This window comes from Cydia splendana, chromosome 11 (assembly GCF_910591565.1).
Source record: "Cydia splendana chromosome 11, ilCydSple1.2, whole genome shotgun sequence".
NCBI lineage: Eukaryota > Metazoa > Arthropoda > Insecta > Lepidoptera > Tortricidae > Cydia > Cydia splendana.
In genome coordinates, this window is record NC_085970.1 from 21241100 (window position 1) to 21253736 (window position 12637).

Sequence of the window (12637 nt, forward strand, 5' to 3'; positions counted from 1 at the left end):
GAAAGCTGGAAGATACTCCACCGACGTGAGAATAACTCTTTAAGTTAATGATGATGACGGTTTGGAACTTACTTCATAGTGTTAGGGTCGGCAGTGAGCTTCATCTTCTCGTTGGAGATGTACTGGATGTTCTTGGTGATGTCCTGGGAGTGCGCGCCGCGGTCCCAGCCCACCATGGCCACGGGGGCGCACGAGAGCAGCGGCCGGAACGGCTGGTGGACATACAAACATCGTTACCACATATACCAAAACAGTCATCTTCTTCCTCCTTCCCTTATCCCACCTACGTGGGGTCGGGGCTGATAACGACTTTCGATTTTTGATGTTGGCGGTAGGCCCTCAGCACCAATACCTAGGGACTCCGTGCACACTGGAGGAGGCAGTTAGCAACCTGAAGACATTGCTAGGTTTCATGGAGGAGCTGGGGAGGCTGCTATACCTCGGTTTTCACGCAAAATATGCACAATGGTTGTCGACTTGCGGAAAATGCCCAGTATAACTAATTAAATATAGGCCCTCAAGACCGGATTGGTCACGAAGAAAGACACTACAATCGTTCTTTAATATATGTACTACTAATATTAGTGCTTCGTCTCGAATAGGAACCATGCAAGTCGAAAAACATACATGCATTTTTTCCCTCTAAATCCTTAAGCTTCAAGCCTCTGGAGTTACAGGCGTCAATAGGCTACGGTAACTTTTACCATCATGCGGGCTGCAGTCTTATTTGCCATTGAAGTTGTATAAAAAATCCGTCTAAATCGGTTATGACTCTTCAGAATTATGATCAATCAAAGATACTTTCGGAAAGTTTTATTTATAGAACAGTGGCCTTAAGTAAAGATAAACGTTAATCTTCCGCACGTAAGCGATTATTGCTCGCATCAGTATTAACCGGTTATTAGGAATTAGCGGGGCTTTTAAACATACCTATTCCTATTCCTACCATAACTGCAACTACTTGTTACTTAAAAGGTGGGTAGACTTATGTCTTTGCAATAAAGTTTCGAATTGTCAGGTAACAGAGTGGACGATGGCCACATGTCAGAGGGTCTACCGCAAAAGAAGAAAATCTAAATCGTGATCTGCCTGTCGATCGCTCTTGTATATTCCAGCGTTAGTGGCAGGTAAATACCTACATTTCGATTTTCGTTTTTCGCGGTAGAGCCTCTGATATCCGATTAAGAATATCGGTACTGCCTGGTATTTAGGTTATAGGTCTACGTACGCTTCCAAATGGCCGAAGTCGAAGTCCTGCGTACCGCTGGAGAGTCAAAGTGCAAAAATACCTTAGCGAACTCGGCACCGTCGATTGGACAGAAACGGCTTTGGACAGAGAAGAATGGCGGGTCTTTGGTGTCGGAGGCCAATCCACTTCGGGTTGTCGCGCCCCAGCAATAAGTAAGGTCTTCACTTAGTTTTAAGGATTTAATGCTCAACCGCAAGGTTAGCATACATATTGGAATAGGACGGACACGCAATAGTACGGAAATAGTTTTAGTGTTTATGTTTAATGCGCACGAAATGCCTAAATATATGCAATACGCATCTATGCGTTTGTAAATTGCTTAGGGCAGTCAGTACCTGTGGGTATGAAATGAAAATATCTTGGAGTCACCATATTACCATAACCATGGACTCGACACAGTTGAATTTTGGCGTATATGGTATTTTGAAGTTTTTACATAACTGAGATCCGTAGATATGTAAATATGTTTTTGACGTCGACTGCACTATGTTCATGAATGTTTGCAAATAGCGAAAAACTGCAGAGAGCGTCCGCTCACGTGCGAAATGAATGATACACCGGTTTGAACACGCGCCGGGCGCCTGACCGAGACGCGGGCGCGGGTGAACACCCCTCCAAAACTATGCTATTATGTCACATGAATATTCACGTGTGATCATTTAGAAGTCACGTGATGGAAGTGCATTGTTTTTGGGTCAGACACATTTCAGAAAAGGGTCACTTCTATGGACAAAACAACAAAGTTGACGACCCGGGTACATTGTATACCTATATCAAGTTTTTCTCAAGTACTGAAAAAAATTATCCCGCTTGTAAACGTGCAGCGTAAAAATTAGCTTTTGATTCTCCTAACTTTATGTATGATGACCCTTTTGTCTTTCAGAGGGGGCCTACCATGCACATCGAAAGTTGAAATTTAGTTAATTGCCACCAGGCATATACTTACAGGCCTTTACCCAAACAGGGACCACAAAAAATTAAAAGAATAATAGTTATTAAAGAATTTGAAATGAAAAATGTAAATTTGTGGAAATAAAAGGCTATATAATATATATGTCGCAGTCGGATCGTATAATCCGCCGTATTACATTACGGCTAGCCGTTTTCAAAAACAGGGGCGTTTTGAAATGCGGCGGTTTAACGATTAGCCGGATTGAATGCGGCGGAATGAGAATCCGCCGGAATGTATTCGGCGCCATACGTTCTTCAACACGGCTAGCCGTAATGTAATACAGTGAGTCATTAGCCGCCGCTTTGACAGTTTTTAGTTCCCATTTTTAACACTCGTGGCGCTGCCTGACATAACAACAACAAACTATGAAAAACGCTGGGGTGTCCATCAAATCTGTCCGTCTGCTCCGTCTATTTAAGTTGTGAAGGAACTGTTTTGGAAAAGAAACACATGTAGTGCGGTGGGACCATGGTAAAAATAAATTAAATTGCAAACATTGTCAAACTCCGGTTAAGTAGGCGACCGAAAGAACTGGTCACTCTACAATCTAAATAGTAGTACGATGCGGCTAAACGTAGGCCGCCTTATTGAAGAACGTATCGCAATGACAATCCGGCTAATCGTCGACCCGCCGCATTTCAAAACGCCCGTTTTGGAAAACGGCTAGCCGTAATGTAATACGGCGGATTATACGATCTGACTACGACATATATCATAAATATACAGGGTGGAAAGGCACGACGATCCTTCCCGGAAGTATTAGGTCGTTTAAGTGATACAGAGACTATTGGTAATGGTAAGAATCGTTAATTGAGTAAAAAATAAAAATTGCAAAAATACTACTTTTTAACTGTGGTGATAACCCTATAGCATGTGCACATGACGGCTAGATTAAGGATCTCCGTCGGGAAAGCTCGGGACTTTACACTTTTTTCCGATCGTTGACAGTATCGCAATGATGTATGAATGACGCATAAATGTCAAATAAATCAAATGCATGCAAAAATATTACAAACAATTTTATTACTTTCTTAGATAATTACTTTTTTCCAATATTTAATACTATCTTCTTTTCACATACGGTGTTCAAATGTACCTCCGTGTATTACAACGCCGCCGCAGCCCGTACCCGAGTATGTCGATGCACATGCGATATAGTGTATGCTCTTCGTCATTTATCCTCCGCAGAAAGCACCAATTAGCCTTTGTCTCATTTCGTCCGCAGTTTCACATTCCGTTTGGTTTGGTACACCATATCTTTTACACAGCCCCACAAATTTAAATAGCCACGAGCATCTAACATTTTTATTTGAAGAATATGACATTCAATAAGTATAGTTCAATGAAAATTTAATTTCAAACATCAGACGTCTTGTCTATTTCCTACCACGCAAGAAGGTTTGTTAGTTTGGTATTGAAGAAGTATTTATTCTTGATTTATTCTTAGTATTTCATTTTTGCAAGTTCATTTGGTGCAACTAACACAACCTACATGTAATTTTTTATTATTTTAAATAGTTTCCAATTATTCGAAAATAATTTTGTGAAACGTGTTAAGAAACTAAAACCTTTTTATCAGTCAAGGAAACCAGAGATATTTATAAGACGATTGCGTACTTTTGAGTGGTTGTCAATGTCACCATTTGAACTGTCGTTGTAAACAATGTTGTGGTTAGTATTATTAATATTAAGGAATAACATAACTATTTCATTCAAGTATTGAACAAGTGGAACCACTAAGAAAGCGAAAATCCTGCAATGATTCTTACCGTGCTGTAAGCAGACCTAAAAATGGTTAGATGGCAACAAATTAGCATAATTTCCTGTCGAATACTGATTGTTTACAAGTAAGTTCATTGACCCTGTCACCTGTTAGGGTTAGAACAAAGTAGTTTTTTGCGTGGACGTTTAAAAGGTCATAATTTAGAAACGGTTGCCCATATTAACATAGTTTCTATGGAGAAAATATAGAGCTTAGGCTAAACTATCTCCCATTTCCGGAAAGGATCGTCGTGCCTTTCCACCCTGTATAATAATATACTTACATTGCCTTTGCTCCTCAGTCCATTGTTCGCCAGCGGCACGAGTTTCCTCAGTACAACCATGTTTGCGTTCTGTAACAAATATAACATCTATAATAAAATTGTTTGACGTACAGTCCGCAGCAGAAGTAGCTAAACGAAGCCTAAGGCTGCGTTTCCACTGAGGCGGAGACTAGTGGAGACTAGTGGAGACGAGGAACAACCAATAGCATTGGTTGTAATCCACATTTCTTCTCCACTCCGCTGGATTCAGTGGATTACGCTATCGATTTTTTTTAGGGTGGATCCTTTTCGCTAAACTAGGTACTGTCAACCGATTTATTCCTAAGCCAGTACCTATACACAACCTTGTCGCTTTAACTACTAAATAGATACATGACATGATAACATTCATCACACTACAAGCGTTGTCGTAAAAGATACAAATTGATTCATTACGACATGGTTCTGGCCTAGGAATTAAATTGGTAGTCTAGTTCAATTATACCTACACCTAATCAAGTAATGATATGACTAATTACACAAACTAATTAATATTCTTTGACTTAGAAAAGGGCACTCACAATAATGAGGGTTACGATTGCTTGCATATAAATTGAGCAAATGGTTACAAAAGTTCGTTGACCTCTCGGATAGTCTACAGCAGTGTTTTTCAAACCCAGGGGGTCGCGAAGCCTCTGCCAGCCTTAAAACAATACATAAGCGAAACATTTTGTTCATACTAAGGGGTTCGCGTCATGAAAAAGTTTGAAAAACACTGGTCTACAGAAACGCAATTTATTTATGAAGATTAATATCATAAATCAACTCTCGTTCAATAGATGGCGATAGAAACGAGTAAGATACACAGACAACAAAAATGTTTGTTTAATTTCAGACAGGCAGATAGACACACGAGTAATCCTACAAGCTACAAGGGGTTTTTATTCCTTTTTCATCACACTCGCTCAGTAAATGTGGAATTGCACGCAGGTTTAGGGGGAGTTATAGAAAAAGCGTTCTCCCTAGGGAGTTATGAAGTTTCTAGTGCCATAATTAACAGTTTTTTGTCTTTATACTTAATTTTTGAATCGCAAGTGTGATGAATAACATTGTGTGTAACTCGGGGCGTAATAATATTGCAAACTCGAGTCTATAAATCGCTCCGGCAATCCGTCGCGATTTAACTTACTCTCGTTTGCAATATTCAACTTACGCCCCATGTTGCACAATGTACTATTGAGGTACGGGACGCAAAAATTACAATTTTGACCCGCTCTTTTATAGACCTTCTTAAAAATATCCCCGATTTTGTTACACAAAAGTTCATTTTCTTTCTGAAAGTGACTTTTATCTGCGTATATCTTCGCCTTGGACTTTGACCAACTAATGAATGGAGCATATCAACGGAATACCTATACCTACCTAAGTATTATACATGCAGCAGTTAGCACTCTTAACTGAGTATCGGTGAACCTTACGTGTTTGTAATAAGGTATATAATAAGTCAGTTAACGATGGTACAGTCAGCAGCAGAAGTTGCTAAGCGGGCGAGGTGTTCAAAATGATCTTGATGCGACTTTATTGTTAAGAGAATAAGAGCGTGTCAAGGTAATTTTGAACACCTCGCCCGCTTAGCAGCTTCTGCTGCTGACTGTACTTATATGACACTGAAAGATGCAACTCTGTAGTTGTAGTTGGGAGAGTAGGAAAATGTGCATGTGATATTTATCTAATAAAGTAGATCGCGACTTTCAGAAAACAGTGTATAATTTACTTTTTATTTCATCTCAGAATTACGAGGCCTATGATTCAAAATAACAAAATAGGTAAGTGTTGCCAGTTTTCATAGAAAATGTTCAACACATTTGCTCGTAAAGTGGAAGTTATTGAGCCGCTTTTAGGCTCATAATCCGAAATGTTAGACACGCGTGCTTTTTCATTATATTATAGCACTTGTTAGGTAATGAATGATAATCGGACTGACTTAAGAAGGTAAAGTAACCTCTAGTGCTGCATGTGTCCACGGGCGACGGAAATTGCTCACCATCCTATATCACGCGAATGTAAGTTTTTGAGCACCAAGTTCACTCAGTTATATCTAAAGGCGACTGTACTTGTACGCGGGGACTTACGAGGTTAAAAATGCTTCATGAATTTTCCATTAACAATCGAAAATAATCTCCCGCCAAGAGGATGTATTTGCTTCATGTATTTTCTATTATCAATAATATCCTACCTCAGAAATTGACCGAGCAAACCTTAAACCTCATGGCTGAACGACGCTCGCTACAGTTGCAGTCTCCCGATGACGCGAAGTATATAGGCAGCTCAATAGACGTATATCTAAGTCCTTGCGACATGATCTGCGTCTCTTTAATACTAACCGTATTAAAGAGACTATTGAGCGAAACCAAGGCTCTAAAGTGTTCGCAAAGGACAAGTCTATTGGGCAAAGCCAGCTGACAAAGCTGAAACGGGAAGATGGCAGCATAGCGTCGAGCAAAGCTGAGGTTTTAGGCGAGATCGAGAGGTTCTATGGACAGTTATACACTTCGATCGCAAAGCCCGTTGACAGCTTGGTAGGAGATCTAAGCGCCAAGCTGTCCCGACATTATACCGAAGATATCCCGGACATCAGTCTGTACGAGATTAGGATGGCCCTGAAGCAGCTTAAGAACAACAAGGCGCTGGGCAAAGACGGAATCACTTCAGAGCTTCTGAGAGCGGGTGGAACACCGGTACTTAAAGTCCTCCAGAAGCTCTTTAATTCCGTCTTGTCCGAGGGCATAACGCCTGAAACATGGAATAGAGGCGTGGTGGTGTTGTTCTTCAAAAAAGGTGATAACAGCCTATTGAAGAACTACAGACCCATCACGCTTCTGAGCCATGTCTATAAGCTGTTTTCAAGGGTCATCACGAACCGTCTCGAACACAGACTTGATGACTTCCAGCCTCCCGAACAAGCCGGTTTCCGAAAAGGCTATAGTACCATAGACCACATCCATATGCTGCGGCAAGTTATACAGAAGACCGAAGAGTATAACTTGCCATTATGCTTAGCGTTCGTGGACTATGAGAAAGCCTTCGATTCGGTGGAAACATGGGCGGTGCTTGAGTCTCTTCTGCGATGCCATATTGACTATCGGTACATTGAAGCGTTGAAGTGTTTGTACAGTAACGCCACCATGTCGGTCCGAGTACAGGAGCAGAGCACGAAGGCGATTCCATTGCGAAGAGGCGTAAGGCAAGGAGACGTTATCTCTCCGAAACTGTTTACTGCCGTAATGGAAGACGCCTTCAAGCTCCTGGAATGGCAAGGACTTGGCATCAATATCAACGGCGAATACATCACTCACCTTCGGTTTGCCGACGATATCGTGGTCATGGCAAAGTCGACGGAGGAACTCAGCATGATGCTCGATGACCTCAACCGAGTTTCATAACGGGTGGGCTTGAAAATGAACATGGACAAGACGAAACTTATGTCAAATGCCAATGTTGTGCCCATCCCTCTCGTCTCTGTTGGGAACTCGGTACTCGAAGTTGTTGACTCGTACATATACCTAGGACAGGTAGTCCAATTAGGTAGGTCCAACTTCGAGATAGAGGTCAACCGCCGAATCCAACTCTGTTGGGCAGCGTTCGGGAAACTACGTAATGTCTTTTCGTCCGACATACCTCAGTGCCTCAAGACGAAAGTCTTTAATCAATGTGTGTTACCAGTGATGACTTACGGCTCCGAAACGTGGTCTTTCACTATCGGCCTCATCTCAAAACTCAAAGTCGCTCAGCGAGCTATGGAGAGGGCTATGCTCGGAGTTTCTCTACGTGATCGAATCAGAAATGAGGAGATCCGTAGACGAACTAAAGTCACCGACATAGCCCACCGGATTAGCAAGCTGAAGTGGCAATGGGCAGGCCACATTGCACGCTCGAGTGGAGACCACGGACTAGCAAGCGCAGCGTAGGACGTCCACCCACAAGATGGACAGACGACCTTGTTAAGGCCGCCGGAAGACACTGGATGCGGGTCGCTTCCAACCGGTACGTATGGAGGTCCAAGGGGAGGCCTATGTTCAGCAGTGGACGTCTTATGGCTGAGATGATGATGATGATGAATAATATCCTTCCACCGAGAGGATATGAAAGCTAAGTGTGATGTTCATGATGAAATATTCAACATACTTACCGCAATCATCCAACCAGTTTAATTTAGGTAAATCACTTGACCAGTTAAATGTATAAGGCAGTACAGCTATGGTGGAGGTGGAGCCGTTAACTATGTAAAGTACTATACCAGAGATTTTATTGACAAATTGGCGGATTTGCCCTAAGGCCCATTAGGCCTGGGCCTAGGGCGGCAAGATATTTAGGGGCGGCAAATTGTGACAAAAAATTCTCTGATGATAACAAGAAATAACTCAAAATGTAATCAATATGATGGATGCTGAGACAGGGGCGGCTACAGGGCCTGGAGCCTAGAGCGGCAAAGACTTTCTTAGATCTTTAAATTATGAAGTAGTTGTGGAAACTTTTCTGTAACATTTTGAAATTATGTTTATGCTCAAGTTCTTATTAAGCAACTAAATGACATTTTTTCACACAGTGTGACCAATATTAGGACAGGATAATGATTAATTAATTGATTAAAAAAAAACTGGAGGAGGCCTTCACCCAGAGAGGGATCCATATAAATAAATAAAACAACTAGTTCAAAAATACATAGATAAACTAAAATGGCTATGGAAGAAAAGGCTATAATAATAATAATAATGAGCCCCCAGGGCAGCTTGTGGCAAGCTGAATGGGTAGTGACATCCCTTGGGTCCCATACCCCCGAGAGTCGGTCAGGTCCCTCTCTCCGGCTTACCTTCATTGGCCGGCTGGAGTGAACACTGAGCAGGGGCCGCAGGACTCTCACCTCTGGCTCGCCTTAACCGGCCGTCCAGAGTGGGGTGTCAGAGCTATATGCTCGCAGGGCGGAAGTGAAATATGCCTAAGACGCGAGTTGGCACAGTGGCTGCTGGTTTCTTTTTGTACCTTTTCTTACAATAGTCCTACACTAACCGGGGCTTGTCCTTGGGTGCACTACTATAGTGCAAACAGGGATAATCGTCGGTTGGTGTCACATTACATTTAGAGTAAATTGTCTTATTACATCAAAATTTAATTTTTGGTACAAGTTTTTATTGCTGACTGTACTTTTCTTACGACAGACAACTAATACTCATTGATACAATTCTAAAAACGCCTAACACAATTAGGCTGCGTTGTTTCATCACAGAGTTCCTATGGCCACCTCCTGTCTCCATCATCAGATCAGCTCGATGGTACCATAATATTGCATTGTCATCCGATTTATACATGCATGCAAAATTTCAGCTCAATCGGAAACCGGGAAGCGGATCAAATTTAACTTGCAAGATTTGATTACAGACAGACAGACAAACAACGGTCAGGCGAAACTAAATAAAAGCTTGTAAAAATTAAAAATGGTTGAGAAAAAATTAGTACATATATATTTTTCTGGCTGGATCCAAGCAAGATGTTTGTAAATACTTTAAACTAGCTTTAACCCATTTTATAGGACAGAAAATAGTCAAGGTAGCAAGTACATCCATGCATGTAGAATATTTACTATAAATAAACTTATCATAATTGCATGTACAATAGTTATTTGTTTTACAAGGGGGCAAAGTTGTTGTTTAACCGCTCATGCTAATATTGATACCCGAGCAAGCGAAAGATTCGAAAAATGGAATCTTGAGCGTTGCGAGGGTTTCAAAGCATGAGGGTTAAACAAAATTTGCCCCCGAGTGAAACACAAAATTTTTCACCTCACCAATCCGAAGCAAATATTAAATGTAAAATATCAAACACAATCAAACCAAATCAAATCCAAATTAATGTTATTAAATATTTATCATCCAAAATCATCATTTAAAAGTTAATTCTACCAGAAAACATAAGAAAACAACTCAAAATTTGCATTTGATTACTTTGCCTCACATGTGAATAAAATGCAACTTTGCTATCAGTTTTTGAAGTGCAAAGTAAGCCTTTCCGAGCTAGTGTGGTGAAAAAGTATTTAAAATATGTATTCATAAGGATAAGGATAACAAAAGAGACTTAATTAATGAATACTTTTTGTTGTGGTTTTTAGATAAAATAATGCTGTATTAATAGTATCATCTGTAGGTTAGCTGAATATTGTAAACAATATAATGAAGGAGGTAGATTCAGGAAATAAATAAACTATGTGATTACATGTTATTGTCTCACTCTAATTAATTTTTCAATTGTTAACAACACTGAAAATGGTCCACATGGTATAAAAAATCCATACAAACTGACCTGTTTTATTACTTTTAAGTATAGTTTAAAGTTTAAACCAGAGTAGCAACTGTTTTGTCCTTTCTTTTATTTAATCTGTTTTATAGTAAATTATTATATGATAAAAGTTAATTAAATATTTTTAAGCCTATGGATTACAATATTATTTAAGTCCTACAAAGGCGCAAGATACAATTTGACATTCTAATGTTGCAATGCATGCCTCCTGTACGGTGCCATTCTGCCGGTCGGTACATATACATCGAGTAAGTAACTATGGTTATACATGAACACAGACACGATTGCGTAGGTAGCGACTGAGACCTAGTTCCTATTCCTGATCGCGATGTCCTATATATGTAGGTATACCATGTATATATATGTCGTAGTCAGATCGTATAATCCGCCGTATTACATTACGGCTAGCCGTTTTCAAAAACAGGGGCGTTTTGAAATGCGGCGGCTCGACGATTAGCCGGATTGTCATTGCGATACGTTCTTCAATAAGGCGGCCTACGTTTAGCCGCATCGTACTACTATTTTAGATTGTAGAGTGACCAGTTCTTTCGGTCGCCTACGTAACCGGAGTTTGACAATGTTTGCAATTTAATTTATTTTTACCATGGTCCCACCGCACTACATGTGTTTCTTTTCCAAAACAGTTCCTTCACAACTTAAATAGACGGAGCCCCGCAACCGGGGCTCCTATTTCTGGGCGGTTTGCCCTTCGGGCATCTGAAGCTACCTAACGAACCTAACCTACTTACCTACCTACGCTTTTTTCCCCAAAGTGTAATGTTTTCACGGACGTCTCACTAATCAATAGGTAGGTAGGTTAGGTTCGTTAGGTAGCTTCAGATGCCCGAAGGGCAAACCGCTCAGAAATAGGAGCCCCGCGAAGCGGGGCTCCGTCTAGTTAAGTTGCTATGGAAATGTTTTTTGAAAAGAAACAGTCCGACGAACTCCAGATTTGATGGACACCCCAGCGTTTGTCAGGCAGCGCCACGGGTGTTAAAAATGGGAACTATAAACTGTCAAAGCGGCGGCTAATGACTCGCTGTATTACATTACGGCTAGCCGTGTTGAAGAACGTATGGCGCCGAATACATTCCGGCGGATTCTCATTCAGCCGCATTCAATCCGGCTAATCGTTAAACCGCCGCATTTCAAAACGCCCCTGTTTTTGAAAACGGCTAGCCGTAATGTAATACGGCGGATTATACGATCCGACTGCGACATATATACTAACTAAAATACTATACACAAAGACTAACGTGCAACTTTGTAACGCTTGGACGAAAATTCAATACCATGCCACAAATAGAAATCGTATTTTCTCTTACGACTGTTTCTTGCATATTTAAATATCTAGATAATGCAGGGTATTTTATAATTAACAAGGAACACTTCTTCCTTATTTCATCATTAGAACAATATAAGGATTGTTAATAAATCAATAAGTTGAGTACTTACCGGTAAGGTATAACGGCACGGAAACTCCTTATTACTGTAACTGAGTTAGGATGCAATGCAATGCGAGCTGCTCAAATGTTCATGTCTTCAAGCCGTAAATCAAGCAATTAAACCACTGACGATTATTCGCTGTATACAGGTAATTCTAGCGCTAACTGTAGAAGAACGCCACGTGTGATAGACATCAATAGATAAACACAAATGAAACGGTTAAAATAAATAAAGAATTCCGAAAATAATATGCGACACGCGCCGTGTGCGTGACGGTCCCGCGGTCCAGCCAGCCACAGAGTGAATACCGAATGTAAATATTTGATATTTTGTTATTAGAAGATACGCTTTCATTGGTGAAAACGTAACCTTAGAAAGTTTTTTCATGGAACGAAGGAAGTGGATTGGCTCATATACTTGCGACAATAGAATTCATTGGTTACATTTTCTTTGCAAGGCCATTTTTGTTTTGGCTTTGTATATTTCTACGTGTAGTATTTTCTGTTCAACGTAATAATTTACCGGTACTATTCTTAAACAAAATTAAATTGAACTACTAAACACATAATGCCCCGGTAAAATCACTTGAATACAATAAGTTTGGTAAAAAATAGT

At 40.6% G+C, this 12637-nt stretch overlaps 1 protein-coding gene and 1 long non-coding RNA gene across 2 annotated transcripts in view; both read right to left on the bottom strand.

The window, feature by feature from the left end:
- The window catches only part of LOC134794972 (uncharacterized), a 33962-nt gene extending 21635 nt beyond the window's left edge, over window positions 1-12327 (bottom strand). The window contains exons 1-3 of the mRNA XM_063766845.1: window positions 12032-12327; window positions 4247-4315; window positions 73-212 (exon numbers count right to left, since the gene is read on the bottom strand). Coding sequence (XP_063622915.1) covers window positions 73-212; window positions 4247-4306 — 200 coding nt within the window. The 5' untranslated portion in view covers window positions 4307-4315; window positions 12032-12327. The remainder of the gene's footprint in view (window positions 1-72; window positions 213-4246; window positions 4316-12031) is intronic.
- The window catches only part of LOC134794984 (uncharacterized), a 46871-nt gene that overhangs the window by 27897 nt on the left and 6337 nt on the right, over window positions 1-12637 (bottom strand). The window lies entirely within an intron of this gene.